This window comes from Rhinopithecus bieti, unplaced genomic scaffold, assembly GCF_001698545.2.
Source record: "Rhinopithecus bieti isolate Rb0 unplaced genomic scaffold, ASM169854v2 scaffold_3764, whole genome shotgun sequence".
NCBI classification, from domain to species: Eukaryota; Metazoa; Chordata; class Mammalia; order Primates; family Cercopithecidae; genus Rhinopithecus; species Rhinopithecus bieti.
In genome coordinates, this window is record NW_016804367.1 from 1,136,606 (window position 1) to 1,160,446 (window position 23,841).

Sequence of the window (23,841 nt, forward strand, 5' to 3'; positions counted from 1 at the left end):
TATATATTTTTTTTTTTTGAGACAGGGTCTCACTCTGTTGCCCAGGCTGGAGTACAGTGGCACATTCATGGCTCACTGTAGCCTCAACCTTCTGGACTCAAGCAATCTTCCCATCTCACCCTCCTGAGTAGCTGTGACCACAGGTGTGCGCCACCACACCCTGCTAATTTTTGCACTTTTTGTAGATACGGGGTTTTGCCATGTTGCCCAGGCTGGTCTTGACTCCTGAGTTCAAGCAATCCCCCTGTCTTGGCCTCTCAAAGTGCCAGGATGACAGGCATGAGCCACTGTGCCAGCCTCCTTTAAATATTTTTAACTTTCCTTTTCAGGACTCAACATTATACTGCCTGGCTTATACCTGCCTGCAGGTTTTTTGAGAGAGGGTGCCTTTTCCCTATTTCTGATGTTTGTTTCTCTGGGCAGGGAAGGAGCTTTAGTGTATAATGGCACCAGCCTTTCCCTACCCTTCTACTTCCTCATGGTGGTGGCCTGTGAAGGGAGGTGAGCTTCTCTCATTGGACTTCTTGGCTGACTTGGTGCCTCCTTTTTCTTGCTTGGGAGCAAGTCATTCACAGGGAGCAGGCATTCCTCTCGGCTTCTCCAGGGATGACTCTGTCCCTTGGCCTGGGGACCAACCAGGGAGTAGTTTCATTTGTGTAACTCTGTGTAAGTCTGCCTAGTTCTGGGGTTCAGCCGTGGGAAAGTACAAGCTGTCTCCTTCCTCTTTCTCTTTGGGAGCTTCTTTGCAGTTTTGCCCCTTCTTCCTTCCTCCTTCTCTTGGCAGTTGCCTCATCTACAAAAGCTCATGCTCTCAGATTGCTTTCTTGAATACCATAAGTTTTACAAGGCCCAGGACCCAGTCTTGCAATGATGATGGGGGAGCAGTTTAAAAATATATACACACACACACACACACACACACACACACACACACACACACACACACACATATATATATGTTTGCAAAGCAAAATATCATGAAGTAATTGGGGCAACTGATAAGACCAGGCAGGGTGATGTTGATCTTTGGTAGTGTCTTCTGAAGTGAGCCTACGTGGGTTTTAACCACAGAAGTTTGGAAAAAATTATATCCATCGTTATGAATAGCTTTTTATACTGGATTATTGGCTTTTAACTGTCATAGCTTGGGAAGAAGCTTTGAGCCTTAGACCTTGGTGGGATTCTGGGGCTTATGATGTCATTAATGTTAGGCAAGTGGCTGTTTCTCTAGAATCAAGGCCTTAAGCAAGGGTGAAGGGCCTCAAGAAAGGTGGGATCCTTCGCAGGTCTGGAGGAAAGTATAGGGCCCCTAAAACCTGGCAAAGGCACGAGAACCAAGTGGCATGGCATTGCCAACCATGCCGGTGCAGCAAGTGATGCTTTGCTAATCCTGTCTATGCTCTTAGCTCACTAGAAATATTTAAAGTTTGGCCCAGAGAGGCTGGTATAAAACTAGAGGTACGGCCAATCCAATGAGAGAAAGTAGCTGCAGCTGCTGAGGGAACCCTAAATCCATCCAGGCACTGAGACCTCTTTTTTAAAAAAACTTAATGATTTTACTGTTTTTTCACATGAAGATGCATTTTATTTCTCTGCCTGGATGTTATAAACAATGACATACCATTGTGTTTAAAAGCCCAATATTACTACATTATTGACATTTTTATCCATTTTAGTGTAAACTCTACATCTTTGCAGTACCTGTTTGCCTCCAAGAGATTCTCACCTCCTTGGGGACAGAGACTATGTCTTATTCATCTACTTGTATTGAGACCTTCTTTCACTGAGGCAGAAAATAAATCTAAGAATTAAATTTCTTTGAATTTTTAATTCACAAAGGCAAGAGAGATTGATTCTGGACTTTAATTTGCAAACTTATTTAACTTTTCGGATTTTATTTATTTATTTATTTTCCTGGGACACTTTTTTTTCTGTTACCTTTATTTTAGTTTCAGGGATACATGTGCAGGTTTGTTATATAGGTAAATTGCATGTCACTGGGATTTGGCATATAGATTATTTTGTCACCCAGGTAGAGCTTTATAGAGTTTAACATTTTCCTTGGGATTTTTTTTAATTGAAAAAAATCTTTATAATGTTTTCACTCTATCATTAGGACGCTTTGATATTGTTATTGCGTTTAACTCAGGAAGGTTATAGCTGCATTGTGTCTAACACAGGTACGTCAAATCATGTCTTAAAATAATTTTCAACTTTAGATACTGTGTGGCCTTCGAGTAGATTTAGCTGACACACTCTTCTAATGTAGGAACTTCCAGGGGTGCACTTCGTATGTCACATGGCTCAGCGGCAGCTCGAGGAGACACCCGGAGGTGTGGGAGGGTGTTTTGGAGGAACTTCAGGAAAACAAAACAACTGTATGGAGGCATGGCTGCTCTCATCCCACGAGGGACAACCACGCTTCTGTATTACTATAGGCAGACTTGTTGAGCCCCGGGGAGACAAATAAATAATAAAGAAAAGTGGTGGTTGGGACACGGGTGAGGGGTTTCTTTGTCATGCCTCATGTTTCCTTCCATGTGGAGGGAACCCCGTGGGTGTAACATTCTTTGATTTTCTGCCCTTGTACTCATTCAACCTAGGGGAGAAGGGGCTTCCATGTTGGTGGATTTGGGAAGGATAAAGAGGACATGCTTAGCTCAGCCCTGCCCTTCTTTACAGGGAGGACAGGGCTGAGCCAAGCATGCCCTCTTTATTCTGTGCCCCTGATCAGATCTGCTGGTGACTGGATGGGTACCTCCATGGAATATGAGAGCTCAGTATTAGGAAGTGGATCTCCCTACAGATATAAACCAACTCTTTCCACTTACACTTGATCAGTAATGAGGGCACTATTTTGGCTCCCATCTACCTGACTCATTTATCTTATTTTTCTAATAGTTCAATAGCCACGTGGGAAGGGAGTTAGGGTGATATTTATTGGGCTTCCTCAGAGGCCCCATCCCAAAGGCAGCCCACAGCATAGGTCTGTGCCCACTTGTTCCTCTGTGATGAGTATCCCCCGGCCTGCTTCAGCCTACCTTCAGGCTGCTCCCGGCCCAGGCTCGAGTTCTCCGCTGCTCCACCTCCTGCGGGGCACTGCCCGGCTGGTGTCTCGGATATCTCCGGTGTGCTCTCATGAGCCTCCTTCTCTAGCTCAGAGAGGGGGCAGTTCCGAGTCCACCAGGTCAGGCGTGTGAGCTGGAGGGAAAGAAGACACTGGAGTCAGTTGTCTTGGAGAGAAGTCATGCTGTAGAAAAACAGAGGCCCATTTATGGAAGGTCATCCAAAAAACAGCAAAGAGTACAATGAACAAGGCCAGGACTGGGAGTCAAGTTTTATCTTAGATTTGCCCAAGGCTTGGATCTTAGCCCTGACTTCCTCTTTCTTCAAATATGAGCACTCCCTGCTCTACATCAGGTGCTCTACCCCAGGCTTGTGCCAGGTACTAGAATACAGACCTGAAACACACCTGGGCCCTGTCCTCATGGATTTTACAGACTGAGGGAAACGAGGCTGGACAGGGAGACAGGCACTTGAGAATGAGGCTTCAAAGGTCAGGCTGAGGAGTTGTAGCTTAAAGAACAAAAACCCTGTAGGCAATGGAGAGTCACTGCAGACTTTAAGCAGAAGATAGTGCTGGAATCTTCAAAGACCTCTTGGAGTGAATTGAAAGGGGTCCAGCCTGGAGGATAATGCAAAAATGAAACAAAAAATAATGGACACCTGAGGAAATGGATAAAGGAGGTGAAATCAGGACAGCGTGACTGACTGAAAGAGCCAGGTGAGGTACACGGGGGAGACTAATACAGCTCCAGGGTTCCTGCCTTGGGTCACCAGATGTGTAGTGGTGCCTCTCCCAGGAATAAAGAACACAGGACAAGGCGTGGGTATTAGTGCTGGTGAGAGAAAGAAGAGAGATAGAGATAGATAGAGATAGGGAGAGACAGAGAGAGAGAGAACATGTACACACACAAATATGATGATGTGCTTCAGGAGTCTGCAGGTCCTCCTAGTGGAGATGTTCAGATGAGGAGAAATAAAACTTACTTCCTTGGATGGCCCTGGTGGCTTTCTCTCTTCTCCTTTTTGGTGACTCAGCAAAATAAAACACAGCAGTTCTCTGCCTCATATCGGTGGTGTGGGACTTACCACTGCCTGAGCTCTGAGGCAGCTTTCTGGTGCATGTTGAGCTGGGTATCCCCTATCCTGCTCCCAACTTCTTACTTTCCGCTATGCTGGGCCCAGGCATGCATCTCTCTGGGATCATGAGAGCCTGGGAAGCTTCCTTGCTTGTAAGTATCTCTCAATAAACCTTACCTAATACTACTACTGGGTGTCACCAGTAGCATATGGACTATGTCTCTTTATGTCATCAGGGGACAGTTGGATTTTTGGTTTGAATCTTGGGAGAGGGGTTTTGGCTGTAGATAGAGAATTGAGAGTCAGCTTTACATAGAAAGTGGTGAATTTATAGCCCAGGAGTATTGTAGGGTGAGAGAGGTTATAGGCCATAGATGGGTTCCTAAGGAACACTGATATTTCAGAGCAGACAGAGAAGCCTGTGAAGAAGTCAAAAGAGTGATTTGAAGGGTAGTCAAAACAAACAAACAACAAAAATACAAAACCTAGGGGAGAAATATTTCATGGAAAGGAATAGAAGAGAGGTCTTCGGGATGCAGGAAGTGGTCGGTAGTGTCCAGTTCTCTTGGGAATTCATTTAAGATAAAGACAGGAACATGACCTTTGATTTTAGCAATAAGATGTTATCAGTGACTTCAGTGAGAGCAATTTCAGCGGCATGTTGGGGACAACAGCCAGACAGCAGCAGTTGAGAAACAGACAAGAGGTGGGAAGTGGAGGCTGGGAAAGGAAACCATTCTTTGCAAAAGTCTGCTGTTGAAGGGAGGAGAGGGAGGCAGCAGGAACTAGAGGATAACAGGATTCCGGGAAGGATTTTCAATTGGGGAAGACTTCAGGATGAAGAGTGAGGAAACAGGCAATGGAGAAGAGGTTGAAGATTCAGCGGGAGGAGGGGCTCATTTCTGGTGTGAGCCACTGGAGAAGTCAGCCTGGGAAGGCCCTGCTTTTTTGTAGGAATCAGTGAAACCAAGGGTATAAAGTCATCTTGCAAACTCTAAAGCACCATCCATCAAAAGAGTATTATCCCTGATATCCACTCCGTGTTTCAGGCACTGACTTCCAGCATGGGCTCTGTTATGGGCTGAATTGTGTCCTCCCAAAATTTCTATGTCAAAGTCCTAACCGCCAGTACCTCAGAATGTGACTATATTCAGAGATGGGGTCTTTACAGAAAATTAAGGTAAAATGAGGTCACCAGGATGGGCCGTAATCCATTATGACTTAAAAGAAGAGGAGATTCAGTCACAGACAGGCACAAGGGAAGACCGTGTAAAGACAAAGAGGAGAAGACAGTTTTTTACAAGCCACAGAGAAAGGCCTTGGATGAAACCAACGCTGCAGACACCTTGATCTCAGCCTTCCTGCTACTGGAACTGTGAAACCATACATTTCTGTTGCTTAAGTCACCCAATCGGTGGTCTTTTATTTCAGCAGCCCTAGCTCTAGGCTGTAAGGAAAAAAGGCCACAGAAGACCAAGCATCAGTGCTCAAGGGCTGTTGCTTGTGAGAGGTGAGGATTTCAATTTGAGTTCTTCACTTAATAAGCTCTCTGTTTCTTTTCTCTTGTATTTGTTTCTTGGCCACTTAAAATTCTCTATTCATTCTTCAAGGTCTAATTCAAAGTGTCCTCGTCAGTGTGCCCTCCCTGGGCCCCCAGGAGGTGACTGCCTCTCCCTCTGTGCTCGGCCCCTCGGTTCATCTTGGCCCTTCTGCACTTTCTCTTTGTATAGTGGCAGCTTGTGGCAGCTCTGTTTCCCCCTGAGGATAAACTTTGGCAGGGACCATTCATCTTTGTAAGCCCAGCACAGTGCCTAGCACATAGTGAGTACTCACTGAGTAATTTTTTAGTTCAATGAATTACTTTTCATTGGGGAATTCATAGCCCAAGAAACTTTCCCTCCCAAGGACATCTGTGTGGCCAGAGGGGAGACCATAACCCAACAAAGTAAAAGTCAGCAGTGGAATTCCAGGCTATGGGGGAAGGGAGAGCATTTCTGGAGGGCCTCAGTATGAGCACAACACTTGCCTGTTCCTCAGGGATGGGAGTGGTACAGAGGCTGACGATGACGATGATGATGGCAGTGAGCCCGCAGAGGAGGAGTGCAAAGTACAGGTAGTGGAAGTCCTTCAGCACTGCTGGCCTCCGGTCCACCTCCCCACAGGCTGGCGCTGGGTATGAGAACTCCAGGATCATGCGCACAAGCCCCACTCCCAGGCCAGACATGAGGCCCCAGAAAGCTCCCTGTGAAAGAGGGCAGACATGAGCTGAGGTGAGATCCAGGTGGGAGACCCTAGGAAGGTAAAACTACTCTGTCCCTAAATCTGTCTCCCACTGGTTTATTACCATGCTGGGAAAATCCATCTACTAATGGGGAAATGAGTTCCCCATTAGTACTGAGACTTTGTCTTGACTTAAAGGCACAGTGGCATAGGGGTTGTAGAGTCAGATAGACTAAGATTTGAATCCTGGCTCCATTGTGAACTGACTGAACGAATGACTCAGCCTTGCCGACTCAGAGTTTTCTCATTGGGGGCAGTAATTTAAAAATTCATAAAATTAAAGCAGTACTAAGTAATTAATAGATGGTTAATATTCAACTACAATGGAATAAACTTTTGTAATAATCAGGGAATACCAGGATCCCCTTCCCAACCTTCTATTACGATAAATCAGAAATCAGAATAGAGACTTTCCTTTTGTTGTTGTTGTTTTTAAGAAAAGCTCTGGTACCTCTCATGTCTTTCTTCTTTATACCTCCATTTGGCCCTAACCTGTACCTGTTCCCAGCATGTAAGACTATGGGAGATATTGATCCTGATTTCAAAAACTTTGGAATGAGCAGAAACACCCAGAGTTCATCCAGGTCCTGCTGTGTGGCATCGTTGCCAGTGAGATGAGACCTGTGCAGAGAGTAGACACTTGCTTAGGTGGACTATCAAGGGAGGGGATTCTATGACCTCATTTTCAATGACCTTGAACTCTCACATTGTTTTTGTGGAGTGGTGTCCATGATATCCATCAGCTTCTCAAGGTACAGCCAGCCTGTCTCTTCTAGGCTATCCTGGGGAGTAACCAAGCCTCCAGTCCTGGGGTACCCCTTGCTTCCTCCCAGATTCTGTCAGGTTTCAGGGCTGTTGCATGAATGATGCATGTGCTGGAACCCTTGTAAGGTCACACTTTGTCATCATCATTGTCATTGCTGTTATTTTGCTTACACATAGAACCTTATAGTGTTAGAGATGGAACAGACCCTAGAGATATTACAGTCTCTCTTGCACGTTCACATACACTGTTCCTTGTGTCTGGAACATTCTTCCCCCTCCCATTAATCCTTCAGGCCTCAGCTCAGATGTCACTTCATCCAGGAAGTCTTCCCTGACCCCTCCCAGGAGCCCCATAGGTTAGGTGCTTGTGCTCTTTACTCCCCCACCAGCCAGCATACTTTATTATTATTGCTTATTCAGTTATCTCTCTGCCAGCCCAGTGATGGCACAGCTATGTGAATCTTGTAAACCATTGCATCCCTGGAGCTGCCATTATAAGACTGATAAATATTTGTTGAGTGAATGAACGAATCTAGGCCGGATGCTATGGTCAGGAAAATGGAAGCCTAGAGGGGAAGTGGATTTTCCCAAGGTCACAGAGACCAGGTGATTGAGAGACCAGGTCTCCAGCCCCTCTGCTGTATGTGAGAGACAGGTGCACTGCACTCACGGGCTCTGTGACTCTCTTGCAGAAGATGGCCAGCAGGAAGAGAGAGGTGATGGGAGGGGCCAGGTAACTGGTGACAGCCTGGATGTAGTCAAAGAGCTGCCCACTGTTGGAGCTTTGGATGATGGGGATCCAGAGGATGCTGATGACAACCAGGAACACCACAAACACTCTGCCAGAGAGAGCACAGGGCACTGAGGTACACTCGGGTGGGCATGGTGTGGTGTGGGGTGAAGGTGATGTGCAGGAACCAGGAAGGGAGAAGGGAGGGAAATGCACAGTCACTAGATCAGAGAAGATTGGCAGCCAGAATCTCAAATACTAAGATTCAGAAACTTAGTCTTAAAATCCCAGAATATCGGAATTGTGGAACTGAAGAAACTTATAATTCTAATGCCTCCATGGCATTTATATATTAGATGCCCTCAAGGTCACGTCACCCACTTGTTTGTTGCTGTTCATGGAGGAATTCATACATTCCGCCCCACCCCCACCCCAGTAAAAGGTCTCTGGTCTCTGCGTAGCATGTCTTCCCCTCTTTTCCATCCCAGCCCAGTGTAAGGCAGCTCTTTCCCAGGATGACTACAGCTTCCAGGAACTGCTCCCTCCTCCAGGCGCTGATCCTCTCTCCCTTACTGTGGCATTGATCTTGGGAAAGAATCCCACTTATTCACCTGACTCTCTCTCAACAAACTGTGGCTCAGACCTAAGTCCCCAAAGCATTCTGCATGTATGATTTTGCAGATGTGTGAAGTTGATGAAAAACTTTTCTTGGATGTGTTGAGTGCAATAACACATATGACCAGTAGATAGAGCCCGAACCTCACTGATTGAGGAAATGATAGCAAAACTAGTTTATGTGCACAGATAAGGAATGCTTCTTTTGACATGTCACTGCATACCTGTCTTCTCCTCTCCTTTTCCTCCCATTTTGCCTCTCTTAGACTCCACTAGAGCATCAACTACCCAAGTAGCTTCCCTGCCGCTCGTCCCCCTCCTCTTTGCACAATCTGTCCTGCACTCAGATCCTGCAATGGCCAGTCCCCTTGCCTAGGGCTAGGGGTGCACAGATGAGCAGGCAGTAGGAATCCATTAGGCAGCCCTGGGCAGAAGGCATCTTGGTGGAAAGAACAGTGAGTGCAAAGGCAGGGAGATGTGAAAAAGCAAGATTCCTCAATTCAAGTACCTAGCCACAAAGTGGGAGAACTTTAGTCCAGAAACCCAAGTAAGGGAACCTTCCATTATGAAACAAAGATTTTAAAAAGGGCCCCTTAACCTTATGTGAACTATAAATCTCCAGCCTATGGAAAACCAAAAATATTAGCCACCAACTTAGGCTTTTAAAAGCATAAAACTGTTACCCACAGATAAAGTTCAAATTCCTTAGCTTGGTGTCCAAGGCTCTGCATCATTTGGAGACAGCCCTCCCATGAAAATCTCCATTGACACAAATACCTTGCTGTGTTACCTATGTTTCCACCTTTCTTAATAAACTGTGAGCACCCTGAGGGCAGGGCCATATGACCCATCCATGGGTCCCCTGCATGTGGGATGTGATGCATAGTAGATGTTCAGAGTGAATCTGATGGATTAAATTAATAGCATTTTTTTAACCGGGTGTAACATCCACAGTTGGTTGGGAATACCTTGGGTGAGCTGCTTGCTAAATTTCCTTGTGCTTACACAGTTTACCTTTCATTTCTTAAGTACTTTTTTATCTCTCAATAACCCTGTTGATCAATTCCAAGATACAGTTACCAGGGAAGAGGTGTTTTTTCCTATTATTCAGAAAGAAGGAGTGGTCCAGGTTTGGGGAAGGACTTACTTGAAATCATGTGGAGAGCTGGAGCTTGAACCCAGTGCTCTGGCTGCCAGTCCAGGGTCCAACCCAGCCACACCTGCTCAGGGTAACCCAGGGCAGGGGAGAGGGGAGAGGGCACTTGGGAAGGAAGGAAGGAGGGGCCAGCGCACCTGCCCACCACCATCAGCTCCTGCTCTGTTGCCTTCCTGCGGAAGCGCTGCCACACGTCAATGGCGAACAGGGTACTGCTGCTGTTGAAGATGGAGGTGAGTGAGCTCATGAGGGCGGCCATGATCACAGCAATCATCAGGCCCCGCAGACCTGGGGAGAGATGAGGCTCATGTGAACGGCTGGCCTGTTAAGGCCGACTCTGCCAGGACCACAGAGGCTCCTGGGGCGTTCTGCAGAGTCAGGAGCTGGGGGTGGGGATGAGAGAGGGAAGGGGTTGGATGAGGCTCCCATCCAGCACAGATAAGAAATCCAAGACCACAGAACTACAGGTTGGGTTCTGCCCAGGCTCTCTCCCTGCCTTTCTATGTGGCCTTGCATGACTCATTTGCCCCTCCACCTCCCACCCTGAGCCTCAGTTTCCTCATCCATCCTATTAAGGCATGTAGGACTAGGTTCTCTGAAGCTTTGACATCTCAGTCTAGGTTTCACAGCTTGTAGATACTTGGTTAGTGGGTCGCTGCTGGGGAGAGGAGAAAGGTGATTATTAATAATTGGGTGGATCTGTTTAGTGTTTCTATACCTTCTTCATTGACATGGTGGTGTTGGACTAAAGCCCTGGCCTGGGAGGTAGCAGCTTTGGGCTTGTTTCCTGGCTCTGCAAGTAACCAGCTATATGTATGATCCTTGGACTAGCTCCTTGCCATTTCTGGACCTATTTTTCCACTTGAACAAGGGAGGATGGGGCCCACTGATATCTGAAGTTTCTCTGACGGTGACCAAGCTTCTAGAGATATGACTGCTCACCCCTGGGGAGAAGATCCCAGCCCGGGTCCCACCTCAGTCCTCTTTCCTTCCAAATCCATATATTTAACCACCTTCTGATGTCCATTTCTCTCCCTTGAAGCGCCACAGGGGCCTCAGACTCAAGTGCTCCAAACTCAGGTGCCCATCTCCCTCTGGGGACTTCTGTTCCCCTCTTTAGTTATCGTCTTTCGAGCCCCACAGCAGAGCTTAGGGCTACTTGAGACCCTTGCTCTGCTCCCCTCCCTGCTTATCTCCAATCTACCCCTCAGGGCAGCTCTGTCCTAGCTGGGGCTCCCTCCATGGCCACTACTGCCTGGATTCACTCCTCCTTCTACCGCAGGGAGGGAATAACTCTACTCTCTGCTGCCCTCCATAATCCTACCTCCCTTCGTATGTCCCTAATCTCAATATCATTATAAAACCACCATCTAAAGGCCAAGATCTGGGAGCCTTCTAGGATTTCTCTGTATTATCCCTCAAATCGAGTCCTGTCCATTCAACCTCACAAACATCTTTAAATCCCTTCTCTTCATCTCTGATGCCACTGACTTGGTCCACCTACCTGGACCACTGCAAATGCCCCATGGACAATCTCCCTGCCTACCCCCAAGCCTGCCTCACACAGAGTCATCCACGCAGACTGGTCTTGCTGAAACACAAACCCAGTCATGCTCTCTCTGACCAAAACCCCCCAGTGTCCCAGCACTCTGCTCCAGAACAAGGCTTGGCGGTGACATCCCCACCAGGAAAGTTGTCTTCATTCCTCCTGGCTCCTGCATCCACACTGGGCCTCTTTCAGCTCATACTTCATGCCCTCTCTTCACCCTGGGCCTTTGCAGGCACAGCTTCTCATCCCTAGAATGACATTTCCTATGCCCCTCCGGCTGTGTCTCCCTAAGATTTAACTCAGGATGCAGCTCCATTTCCTTCCTTCTGAGAGACCTTCCCGACATCCTCCAGCTGGGTCAGGTGCCTCCTTAGGGCTCCCTTAACCCATGCTGGGTCACTACACTGGTTCCACTGGATTGTGCCTCTGGCAAGTCCAGGCACCCTGGAGACCGCATGATGCCTGAGCAGGGGCCTGCCTTTTATCTCTACATCTCCAGAACCTGCCCACGGAGCTGATGTCTTATGTACAAATGCTTGTAAAAAGTGTGTGTGTGTGTTAGGATGGGGGTGCAAAGGTGAATAGTTTTCTTCCCTCTTCCCATCCATGTTAGTGCCATCCCTCCTGGGCAGTAGAGATTGGAGGAGGCTGGAGGTGAGAGTGCAGGGTGGGGTGGGGAGGAGAGACTCACCAACAGGCATGAGAGTCATGACCAGCTTGGGGTAGGCAATGTTGGAACATCCCACTCGGGCCCCACAGATGCTTTGGCAGACATCAGGGTCCACGCAGCCCACCTCGTCTGTGGAAGAAGTGATGGCAGATAGAGTCCATGATCTTGTGCCTTCTCAGGTTGGCCTAGTATTTACTTTCCAAAACTACAGGATAATGTTCACTGGAGACTGACAGGGACCCGTGTCTTCAAGGTCAAGGGGCAAATGGTGTCCGGATCTTTGGTAAATTTCTTGTCCATACACTTACTACCTGATTCACATTTTTTCTACTGAAATATTTATTATATGTTTGGCCCACAAAGCCTAAACTGCTTACTATGTGTTCTTTTCTTTTCTTTCTATCTTTTTTTGTTTGTTTGTTTGAGATGGAGTCTTGCTCTGTCGCTCAGACTAGAGTGCAATGGTGCAATCTCGGCTCACTACAACCTCCACCTCCCGGGTTCAAGTGATTCTCCTGCCTCAGCCTTCTGAGTAGCTAGGATTACAGGCACGTGCCACCACGCCCAGCTAATTTTTGTATTTTTAGTGGAGACCGGGTTTTACTATGTTTGTCAGGCTGATCTCGAACTCCTGACCTCATGATTCATCCACCTCGGCCTCCCAAAGTTCTGGGATTACAGGAGTGAGCCACTGTGCCCGGCCTTCTTTTCCTTTCTTTGCTTTGCTTTGCTTTGCTTTCCTTTGCTTTCCTTTGCTTTCCTTTGCTTGCCCTCCCTCCCTCCCTTCCTTCCTTCCCTCCTCCTTTCTTCCTTCCTTCCTTCCTTCCTTCCTTCCTTCCTTCCTTTCTTTCTTTCTTTTTCTTTCTTTTCTTTCTTTTTCTTTCTTTCTTTCTCTTTCCTTCTTTCTTTCTTTTCTTCTTTCTTTCTTCTTTTCTTCCTTTCTTTCTTCTTCTTTTCTTCTTTCTCCTTCCTTCCTTCCTTCCTTCCTTCCTTCCTTCCTTCCTTCCTTCCTTCCTTCCTTTCTCCCTCCCTCCCTCCCTCTCTCCCTCCTTCCCTCCCTCCTTCCCTCTCTCCTTTCTGTTCTGTTCTGTTCTGTTCTGTTCTGTTCTTTCTTTTCTTTTTGACAGGGTTCCTCTTGCTCTGTTTCCCAAACTGGAATGCAGTGGGGCAATCACAGCTCACTGCAGCCTCAACCTCCTGGACTCAAGCTCCTGGACTCAGGATCCTCAGCATTCCAAGTAGCTGGGTCTGTGGGTGCACGCCACCATGCCTAGCTATGTGTTCTTAATAGACAAACCTTGCCAACCCCTGCTCTGGTCTAACATTGCCGAGGGACACATTCCCATTCTCCAGACACTCCTTGAAAGCCCCAGATCCCAACACCCAGAGAGCAAGACTCACTCTTACCTGGGAACAGGGCCCGGCTGATCATGCCAGGCATGACAATGAAGAACATGGGGAGGATCTTCAGGTAGCCCCCCAGCACGGAGCCTCCCTTGGCATGAGACAGACTCTTGGCCGAGAGAGACCGCTGCACAATGACCTGAAAGGGCGGCAAATGAGGAGTGCAGCTCAGGTTGAGGAAATGCTCACTAAGCCACAGGTGAGCCCTGACACTGGGCATGACTGTGCCCCTACTCCAGTCCAGTCACAATCCCAGAATGAGGTCCAACCCTCTGTGCATCCAGGCGCTGGGTTTTTCTGCAGGAAGCCACCCCACTTCAGGCTAAGCCTGGCTGGGGATTACCTGGTCTGTGCACCAACACCAGGTGGCCAGCACTGTAAGCCCGAAAATGAGACCTGGCCAAGGGATGTCCCCGCTCACAGGGTCCCGAAGCAGGTGGAAGGCATCGGGCCGTGGGAGGTGACAGGTGGTGTTGGGGACTGTGACATTAGGGATGGCCTGCCTGTACCGCTGCTCCAGGCCTGGGTACCAGCCCACATCCTGAAAGCCTGTGAGGAGACAGTGAGTGAAGCAGCCCTGAGACCCCACTGAGCCTGTCACTCAGCATGTCGAGCCCCCAGCCTCATGTGGGCTCTCAGGTTGGAACTGACGTGGGGATTGGGGGTGAAAGAGGAAGATGGGGCTTGGGCTCAAGACCCTTGGTTTGAAGTAGCGAGAACCCTGATCTTTGGGAGCTGCAGCCTGGAGAGGGGACATGGCTCACATGGCTCTAAGCACTGGAAAGTTTCAATCAAACTCTGGAGGTGACAGAGACAGGACAGAGAGGAATTTAAGAATAAAGTTGGGGTGTATTTAGGTCTTTTTCTTACCCAGAAACATGAGGACCAGGGCTCCCCCGACCATGATCGCCGTCTGCAGAGCATCTGTGTAGATCACAGCCGCAAGGCCCCCTGGGGACCCAAGGAGAGGGCTCATCAGTCAGCACCAGTTTGGGGTCCTCTCTGGCTGCCTGCTCTATGCATGGCCACACTGGGGAGACCAGAGAAGACACAGAGCCCTCTTAGCAGGGGAACTCTGGCCACCTGCCTTTCTCCACACCCAGTGCTCGTCTCTCTCCCTCCCTGGCAGGATGCCAGCTGGTCACAGTCAAAGGTGCTGGGGTCCCTTCTTTCTGTCTTGACAGCAGCTGACTGTGGCCATCACGCCACAGCTCTGTGTTATTGTTTAATATCCCAAGTCCATTCCTTGGCTTGTAGTTCTGCCAGGAATACTCCCTGCTTTCTCCTCCCAATGTCCATCTAAATGCCCCCCACCCCGTCTCTGGACCCCAGCTTAACCATAAGTAAGGCTGTCCTCCCATGCTGGTCTCCCATGGTGCCCAGCCCTGTGCAAGGAGATTTTGAGGAAACAGGAGGAGGTGGGTTGTGGTCTCTGCCTGGGGCAGCCTGCAGTGACTCTGGTTTGGGTCATAGTACCCCTCTCTACCTTGCTCCCTGGGCAGTTAGTCTTTTCTGATATTTATTACTGTCTCTCCTTCCCTCTCTCTGCTTGACCCGTTCCTCCTCCCATTTCTGCCCTTTTCATCCCCCTTGTCTCTGTCCTTGTGTCTTTCATTCTGTTCCCCTGTGTTCTTCTCTTCTACCTCTCTGTCTCAGCCTTTCTTTGTCTCTACTTCTCCTGTTTCTCCTTCTCTCTGTCAGCATCAGTGTTATGTCTCTCTGTCTCTCTCTCTGGTTGTCTCTCCGTCAGTCTTTCTCTCTGGGTGGTCTCTGCCAGTCAAAAGCTTCCCTCTTTCCCTCTTCCTGTCTCAGTCTCTGCAGCCCAACATGACCTTCCCTCTGCCTACCTGCAATGGTGTAGACGGCAGTCACCACCAGCAGGATCCCCGTGGAGAGGTACAGGTTCCAGCCCAATGCCATCTGGATGAAGAGAGCTCCAGAGAAGATGTCAGTCTGCAGAAAGCCAGGACCCAAGAGGCCAGGACACCCGAGGCCCTCAGTAGGGCTGTGTGGACACGTCACCTGCCTGCCCAGCAACACCAGGCATCCTCAGCCCTCATCACATTATGAAAATGAGCTTTAAGTGCTATGCTAAAGAGTGTGGGCTTTATCTTGCAGACACTGAGGCACCATGGAGGCTTTAAAGCAGAGAAGTACTGTATAAAGTCTCAAAACTAAGGAAAATTTAATTGCGTAGTCTGCTAGATGTGAAGGGAGTGGTGAGGAATTAAGTGGAAGACTGAGGAAGTGAAGGAAGGCACTGGGCTGGAGAAGAAGAGGCCATTTAGGAGAAGAGAGGAAGAACCAGAGAGTTGCTGGCTGCTCCCTGGCAGAGCAGAGCCTACTTGGCTGCCAGATGGCCCACGGCTGACCCAGTGTGGCAGGAGCCCTGGTGCAGATAGACATGGATCTGACTCATCTACATACTTGGGTTTATTAGCAGACAAGGGCTTATAGCCTGAGCCTAAGCTGACTTAGGGTGATTCTCAAACATTGGTGGAACAAGGGCCTTAAAGTGTTTTTCAGCCTTGGACCTGGCAACGGAGTGACTCAGTTCCCTTTAGTGTGTGCTTGTGGGTCCCATTCCATGATTGTTTTGTGAACCTGTTACGGGGTCTAAAACATAACAGAGTGGAAGGAGACTGGACTGGGTCATGGAACCCACACTTCAGTTTCCATTCTAGAGCTAGCCCTCTGTGTGGGCTTGGGCAAGTCATCTGACCTATCTAGGTTTGTTTCCTGAGTTTAGGTCAATAGAGGAGGATTAAAAGACTTTTCTAACTCCAAAAATCTCGGCAACTAATGCAGTTGATGAATGAATAATCCATTAATGAAAAAATAAATGAATGAACTCTGGATTGTGATTTCTTTGAGTGTAGTGGCTGTCATTCACTCCAAAAACATTTACCATTCATCTCTGAGTACCCCAGTGCTGAGGGGGAGCATGTGCTAAAGGTTTCTAGGTCCTGCCTTCCTTTTTGTCAATGGATTGTCAGCTTCCCCTCAACACGCACATGGTGATGCACTCAGCAATTCCTGAATCAGCATTTGCAGACACAACGGCCACATTGTAATGACACCTACCGAGATCTTGGTGAAGATGTAGAGGATGAGAGACAGGACAGACATGTACACCTGGATCCTCTGGCCCCCAAATCGCTTCTTCAGGTACTGTGGCATTGTGACCACACCCGCTGCGATGTACACAGGGACGAAGACCCAGCCGAGGGCCAGGAGCAGCCAGGTTGCCTGAGAGAGTGGGGAGAAGAAGGTATCCAGGTCCTGGATGTAGACAGAGCGGCGGCTTCCCACCCAGAGGCAGTGCTGTGCTGTGGGAGGCCCCCGAACAGAGAAATAAGGGACCTGGGACCTGACCCCAGTCCTCCCGTGTGACCTTGCATGGATCCCTCTGTCTCCTCCAGACCTTGATTTCCTCATCTGTGAAATGGATTCTCAATTCACCATGCAGCCTCCCAGGCATCCCTAAGGATCCTCACAGCACTAATGCCAGAGACGGAGGTGGGTTAGACTCTCATTATTCTGGAAAAACCAAACCAGCTTCCTTACGTTCCACTCGAAGCCACCCACGGCGAGGCCTCCGGCAGCCCCTGTCCCAGCCAGGCCAATGAACAAGCCACTGCCCACATTGCTTGACATCAGAGATGCTCCAATCTGCAAGGCACAGTTGGGTCAAGGGTCAGGAGTCAGGAATGATCTAAATGAATCTGGAGTGAGGACCATGAGTAGTGAGGGGGCATGGAGCTGATATTTATTGGGTACCCACTGTATGCCAGGCGCTGCATTCATAAATACATTCAATTCCACAGATAGCTGAAGGGAAGGGTATTAGTCATCCCAGGTTACAGAGGAAGGAACTAATGTAAGGAAAGATGAACTTGCTGGCTCCAGGTCACCCAGTGAGTAAATGGTGAAGTGGAAAAAAGGGGAAAGTGGGAAGGAAGCCTGGAAAGTGGGGAGTGTGGACCTCTGCACTGAGGCCATGGGTCTGAGGGCCTCCAAGGGAAGGAAGCTGAAGGGGATGGGGAAGCCCCACAGGAGGGAAGGAAAAGCCCTCCTGCCATCCCAGGGTGAGCCAGGCAGAGGGTGGAGCCGAGGGACTGAGCACAGGCCAGGTCGACCTCTGAGCTGAGTTAGTTCTTCAAGGGGGCAGCCAAGCACTTGGGAGGCAGTAGAGAGCGGTGATGATGGTGAGCATGATCAGGGCAGTCAGAGCCTGTGCAGCATCTCCAGGAACCAGCCGGCCTTCTGAGTATGGGGACTCATTTAATCCTCACCACAACCCTCAGTGCTACTTTTATCCCCATCTTACCCATGAGTGAACTGAGGCACAGATAGGTAACTTGCCCAAGTCTCAGAATTAGTAAGTGACCAAATTAAGATTCAATCCCTGGCTCTCTGGCCCAGTAACACTACACAAATGGTGCTTGCCACTTAATGCGCACTTGGTCAATATTATCTCTTATTATTAGATGGGATCCCTGACTGGGAGGGGAGAAGGGGGAGAGGAAGGGGCTCTGGAGCCTGGGAGGAGGCCTAAGGAGACCTCGGGGAGAGGGCTGGGGCAGCTGGGGGCAGAGCTATGTTCCTTTTTGTATCCTATGTCACCACAATAAAATCACTTCCTCTGTCAACACCTCAGCTTCTTCATCTATACAATGTGGGACTTACTTCCGCCTAACTTCCTGTTCTTTCGGAGGTGCTGTGAGAGAGAAAGTGAGAGGAGAGGAAAAGCATTGAGAAATTCAGACAAAGGCAGTCAGCAGTGTAAAGGCACAGAATGAGCAACCGGCCTGACATTGCTGAGGCCCTAGTGCTAGCGCCTCTGACACGTGCACATGCACACTCACATGTGCACTCACACACGCACACAGGCACAGTACACACACATGCACTCATGCACACACAGGCACGGTACACACACATGCACACTCACACTGACATACACACACACACACAGGCATGGTACACACACAGGCACGGTACACACACACATGCACACTCACACTCTGACACACATGCACTCACACACAGGCACGGTACACACTCACGTGCATACTCACACTCTGACACACATGCACACACACACACAGGCATGGTACACACTCTCCCACATGCACACACATACTCTGACACACATGCACTCACGCACTTGCACAGTCACACATCTGCACTCACACACATGCACATGTCCTTATGCCTATGCCCTCACACACACAGGTATGCACACATATGCACACACGTGCACATACATTCACAAAGCACACACACACAAGCACACATGCACACACACAGTGCCCACACTCACATGCATACACACTCACACATGGAAACAGATTCACACAGGACTCACACGCACACACACTCTTCCTCAGGCGGTCCCAGGGTGCTGGCGGGGCTGGGCTGGACCACCCAGCCAGAGCAGAGTACACCAGGACTCCTGCTTCAGGGGAAGAAGCCTCCCCCAGGCAGTTCTTGGAGCAGTGAGGCACCTCCACCCCCACCCAGCCCAGAGTTTTTAACCTCACTTCCCCTGCTCCTAACCCGGGAGACAAATAACATCAGCAGGGGAGGCGTGGGGAGGGTGACCATGCAGGCCTCTCTGGAACAGGACGGGCAACTGCACCTTCTGCTCTCAGCCTCCAAGCCACACACTGTTCATGGGGCACAGACTCAGGGCAGGGCAGACGCCCAGACAAACCCTCCAGCAGTGCTGGTGGGACTGAGCTTTCCCTCCCCAGAGGTGGTTCTCATGCTGGCCTCAGGCTGGACCCAGGTCTCAGGTGCAGGAGGCACAGCTCACAGCCTGGCCTACCAGACGATGGGGAGCACATCCTCTCTTTCCCACTGGGTGTCTGCTCTGTGTTTGGGGCGCAGTGGGAACATGGGAGTGCCTGCCAAGGCCTCCCTCTTGTTCGGAGGCCTCAGGTTCCTCACACTAATCGTTAGGCCAGAGCTCCGTTCTCTGCAGGTTGACCAGGCAGTCAGCAGGGCCCCTGGGCTTCTCCTGAAGTGGTCAGAGGAACCTGCTCTGTCATGCTCCTTTCTCCTCCTTTCCTGTGATTTGGGGGGCTCTAGCTGAAAAGAACCATTTTGAAGGATTTTTCCTTTCTCTTGATGAGAAGGTAGCTGGTAGCACCAGTGACCCGCACACTGTTCCTGAGCTGCCAGGCCTCAGCTCCCCGCCATCCCTGGGGATTCTGTCACGCTGGACAGCAAGAGCTCCCTGCCCCTACTTCTTCCTGTCCCAGATACCTAAACCTTCCAGAGAGACCTGGAGGCCTCCTCTGTTTCTGCTACTCTTTAGCGAGTCTGTGACCACTAGAGAGTGGGGAAGGTGGTGAGAACGAGAAGGGTGGGGAGAGGGGTGAAGATGGCTGGAGATGTGAGTGTGCATGAATGTGTGCCTGAGCGAGCATGTGTAAGTGTGTAAATGAGCATGAGTATGAGAGTGTGAGTCTATGTGACTGAGACAGTGTGTGTGAGAGTGAGTGCAAGAGAGGTGTGAGTGTGAGAAGGGGAGTGTGATTGTGTGAATGAGTTTGTAAGTACGTATGAGTGTGGGCATGTTTGAACGTGTGTGGGTGCCTATATGAGGGTGAGAGTGCTGTGTGTGAGTGTGTGAAAGTGTGGGAGTGTGAGTGTGGGAGTGTTGGGAGAGTGTGGGAGTGTGACTGTGGGAGTGTGTGTGAGAGTGTGGGAGTGAGTGTGAGTGTGGGAGTTCTGTGTGTGAGAGTGTGGGAGTGTGTGAGGGTGCTGTGAGAGTGTGGGAGTGTAAATGTAGGAGTGTTGTGAGAGTGTGGGAGTGTGAGTGTGAGGGTGCTGTCAGAGTGTGGGAGTGTGAGTGTGAGGCTGATGTGAGTCTGAGAGTGTGAGTGTGGGAGTGTTGTGAGTGTGGGAGTGTGAGTGTGAGGCTGTTGGGTGTGTGTGAGAGTGTGAGGTGGGAGTGTGAGTGGGAGTGTGAGAGTGCTGTGTGTGAGAGTGTGGGAGTGGGATTGTGGGAGTGTGAGTGTGAGTGTGAGAGTGCTGTGTGTGGGAGCATGAGTGTGAGGATGCTGTGAGTGTGGGATTGTGTGAGTGTGAGAGTGCTATGTGTGAGAGTGTGGGAGTGTGAGTGTGAGTGTGGGAGTGTTGTGTGAGTATGGGAGTGTGAGTGTGGGAGTGTTGTGTGTGACAGTGTGTGGGAGTGCTGTGTGAGTGTGGGAGTGTGAGTGTGAGGGGGCTGTGGGTGAGAGTATGAGAGTGTAAGAGTGGGAGTGTTGTGAGAGTGTGGGAGTGTGAGTGTGAGAGTGCTGTGTGTGAGAGTGTGGGAGTGTGTGAGTGTGGGAGTGTTATGTGTGAGAGTGTGGGAGTGTGAGTGTGGGAGTGCTGTGTGTGAGAGTATGGGGGTGTGAGTGTGAGGGTGCTGTGTGTGAGTGTGTGGGAGTGTAAGTGTGAGAGTGTTGCGAGACTGTGGGAGTGTGAGTGCTGTGTGTGTGTGGGAGTGTGAGTGTGAGGGTGTTGTGAGAGTGTGGGAGTGTGAGAGTGAGGGTGTTGTGAGTGTGGGAGTGTTGAGTGTGAGTGTGAGGCTGCTGTGTGTGAGTGTGGGAGTGTGAGGGTGGGAGTGTTGTGAGAGTGTGTGAGTGAGTGTGGGAGTGCTGTGTGTGAGAGTGTGGCAGTGTGAGTGTGAGCGTGCTGGGAGTGTGGGAGTGTGAGTGTGAGTGTGGGAGTGTTGTGTGAGTATGGGAGTGTGAGTGTGGGAGTGTTGTGTGTGAGAGTGTGGGAGTGTGTGGGAGTGCTGTGTGAGAGTGTGGGAGTGTGAGTGTGAGGGGCTGTGGGTGAGAGTATGTGTAAGAGTGGGAGTGTTGGGAGAGTGTGGGAGTGTGAGTGTGAGAGTGCTGTGTGTGAGAGTGTGGGAGTGTGTGTGTGGGATTGTTATGTGTGAGAGTGTGGGAGTGTGAGTGTGGGAGTGCTGTGTGTGAGAGTATGGGAGTGTGAGTGTGAGGGTGCTGTGTGTGAGTGTGTGGGAGTGTGTGAGAGTGTTGCGAGACTGTGGGAGTGTGAGTGCTGTGTGTGTGTGGGAGTGTGAGTGTGAGGGTGTTGTCAGAGTGTGGGAGTGTGAGAGTGAGGGTGTTGTGAGAGTGTGGGAGTGTTGAGTGTGAGTGTGAGGCTCCTGTGTGTGAGAGTGTGGGAGTGTGAGGGTGGGAGTGTTGTGAGAGTGTGTGAGTGTGAGTGTGGGAGTGCTGTGTGTGAGAGTGTGGCAGCGTGAGTGTGAGGGTGCTGTGAGCATACGGGAGTGTGACTGTAAGTGTGGGAGTGTTGTGTGTGAGAGTGTGGGAGTGTTGTGTGTGTGAGTGTGAGTGTGGGAGTGCTGTGTGTGAGAGTGTGGGAGAGTTGTGTGTGTGAGTGTGGGAGTAGGAGTGTGGGAGTGCTGTGTGTGAGAGTGTGGGAGCGTGTGTGAGTGTGGGAGTGTGTGTGTGAGAGTGTGGGTGTGTGGAAGTGTGAGTGAGAGTGTGGGAGTATTGTGTGTGAGTGTGAGTGTGGGAGTGTTGTGTGTGAGAGTGTGTGAGTGTGAGTGTGAGTGTGGGAGTGTTGGGTGTGAAAGTGTGGGAGTGTGAGTGTGACTGTGGGAATGTGTGTGAGAGTGTGGGAGTGGGAGTGAGTGTGGAAGTGTTGTGTGAGAGTGCGGGAGTGTGAGTGTGAGTGTGGGAGTGTGTGTGGGAGTGTTCTGTGTGAAAGTCTGGGAGTGTGAGTGTGGGAGTGTGTGTGGGAGTGTTCTGTGTGAAAGTCTGGGAGTGTGAGTGTGGGAGTGTGTGAGTGGGAGTGTGTGTGAGTGTGCGAGTGCTGTGTGTGAGTGTGTGAGTGTGAGTGTGGGAGTGTTGTGCGTGAGAGTGTGGGAGTATGAGTGTGAGTTTCGGGGTGTTGTGTGTGAGAGTGTAGGAATGTGTGAGTGTGGGAGTGTTGTGTGTGAGAGTGTAGGAGTGTGTGTGTGGGAGTGTTGTGTGTGAGAGTGTGGGAATGTGAGTGTGAGTGTGGGAGTGTTGTGTGAGTGTGGGACTGTTATGTGTGAGAGTTTGGGAGTGTGAGTGTGGGAGTGTTGTGCGTGAGAGGGTGGGAGTGTGCGTGTCGGAGTGTTGTGAGAGTGTGGGAATGTGAGTGTGAGTGTGGGAGTGTTGTGTGTGAGTGGGAGTGTGTGTGGTAGTGCTGTGTGTGAGAGTGTGGGAGTGTGTGAGTGTGGGAGTGTGAGTGTGTGGGAGTGGTGTGTGTGGGAGTGTTGTGTGTGGGAGTGTGGAAGTGTGAGTGTGAGTGTGGGAGTATTGTGTGAGTGTGGTAGTGTGTGTGAGTATGGGAGTGTGAGTGTGAGTGTGGGAGTGTTGTGTGTGAAAGTGTGGGAGTGTGTGTGTGACTGTGGGAGTGTTGTGTGTGAGAGTGTGGAAGTGGGAGTGTGAGTGTGGGAGCGTTGTGTGTGAGAGTGTGGGAGTGTGAGTGTGGGAGTGTTGTGTGTGTGAATGTGGGAGTTTTGTGTGTAAGAGTGTGGGAGTGTGAGTGTGGGAGTTTTCTGTGTGAGAGTGTGGGAGAGTGTGAGCATGGGAGTGTGAGTGTGAGTGTGGAGTGTTGGGTGTGAGTGTGAGTGTGAGTGTGGGAGTGCTGTGTGTGAGAGTGTGGGAGTGGGAGTGTGAATGTGGGAGTGTTGTGTGTGAGTGTGTGAATCTGTGAGTGTGGGAGTGTTGTGTGTGAGAATGTGGGAGTGTGTGAGTGTGGGAGTGCTGTGAGAGTGTGAGTGTGTGAGCGTGAGAGTGCTGTGTGTGAGAGTGTGGGAGTGAGAGTGTGGAAGTGTGTGTGTGAGAGTGCTGTGTGTGAGAGTGTGGGAGTGTGAGTGTGGGAGTGTGTGAGTGTGGAGGTCTTGTGTGTGAGTGTGAGTCTGAGTGTAATGGTGTGACTGTGTGAGTGTGAGTGAGGGAGTTTTGTGTGTGAGTCTGAGTGTAAGTGTGTGAGTGTGGGAGTGTGAGTGTGAGTGTGGGAGTGTGCGTGTGAGTGTGAGTGTGGGAGTGTGAGTGTGAGTGTGAGTGAGGGAGTCCTGTGTGTATGTGTGTGTCAGAGTGTGAGTGTGGGAGTGAGTGTGTGTCGGAGTGTGTGAGTGTGATTTGGGGAGTCCTGTGTGTGAGTCTGAGTGTGAGTGTGTGAGTTTGGGAATGTGTGAGTGTGGGAGTCTTGTGTGTGAGTGTGAGTGTGGGAGTGTGAGTGTGAGTGTGGAGGTCTTGTGTGTGTGTGAGTGTAAGGGTTTGAGTGTGTGAGTGAGGGAGTCTTGTGTGTGAGTCTGTGTGTGAGTGTGAGTGTGGGAGTGTGTGTGAATGTGGGAGTGTGAGTGTGTGAGTGGGGGAGTCGTGTGTGTGAGTGTGGGAGTGTGAGTGTGGGAGTCTTGTGTGTGTGAGTGTGGGAGTGTGAGTGTGGGAATGTGAGTGGGGGAGTCCTGTGTGGGAGTGTGAGTGTGAGTGTGTGAGTGTGAGTGTGGGAGTCTTGTGTGTGAGTGA

The 23,841-nt window shown here is 50.0% G+C and overlaps 1 protein-coding gene across 5 annotated transcripts in view; it reads right to left on the reverse strand.

Annotated features, from left to right (window-relative positions):
• Positions 1 to 23,841, reverse strand: part of SLC5A9 (solute carrier family 5 member 9) — a 32,118-nt gene that overhangs the window by 3,018 nt on the left and 5,259 nt on the right. For 2 of the 5 annotated variants that reach the window (XM_017867527.1, XM_017867529.1), the window contains 11 exons: positions 16,880 to 16,984; positions 16,397 to 16,561; positions 15,160 to 15,265; positions 14,183 to 14,263; positions 13,656 to 13,861; positions 13,316 to 13,451; positions 11,930 to 12,037; positions 9,827 to 9,977; positions 7,859 to 8,027; positions 6,170 to 6,385; positions 3,042 to 3,201 (listed from right to left, as the gene is read on the reverse strand). In XM_017867527.1, the coding sequence (XP_017723016.1) occupies positions 3,042 to 3,201; positions 6,170 to 6,385; positions 7,859 to 8,027; positions 9,827 to 9,977; positions 11,930 to 12,037; positions 13,316 to 13,451; positions 13,656 to 13,861; positions 14,183 to 14,263; positions 15,160 to 15,265; positions 16,397 to 16,561; positions 16,880 to 16,984 (1,603 nt within the window). Of the gene's footprint in view, positions 1 to 2,004; positions 2,358 to 3,041; positions 3,202 to 6,169; positions 6,386 to 7,858; positions 8,028 to 9,826; positions 9,978 to 11,929; positions 12,038 to 13,315; positions 13,452 to 13,655; positions 13,862 to 14,182; positions 14,264 to 15,159; positions 15,266 to 16,396; positions 16,985 to 23,841 lie in introns of those variants that run through there. The other 3 variants (XM_017867531.1, XM_017867528.1, XM_017867530.1) reach the window with 3 other exon arrangements.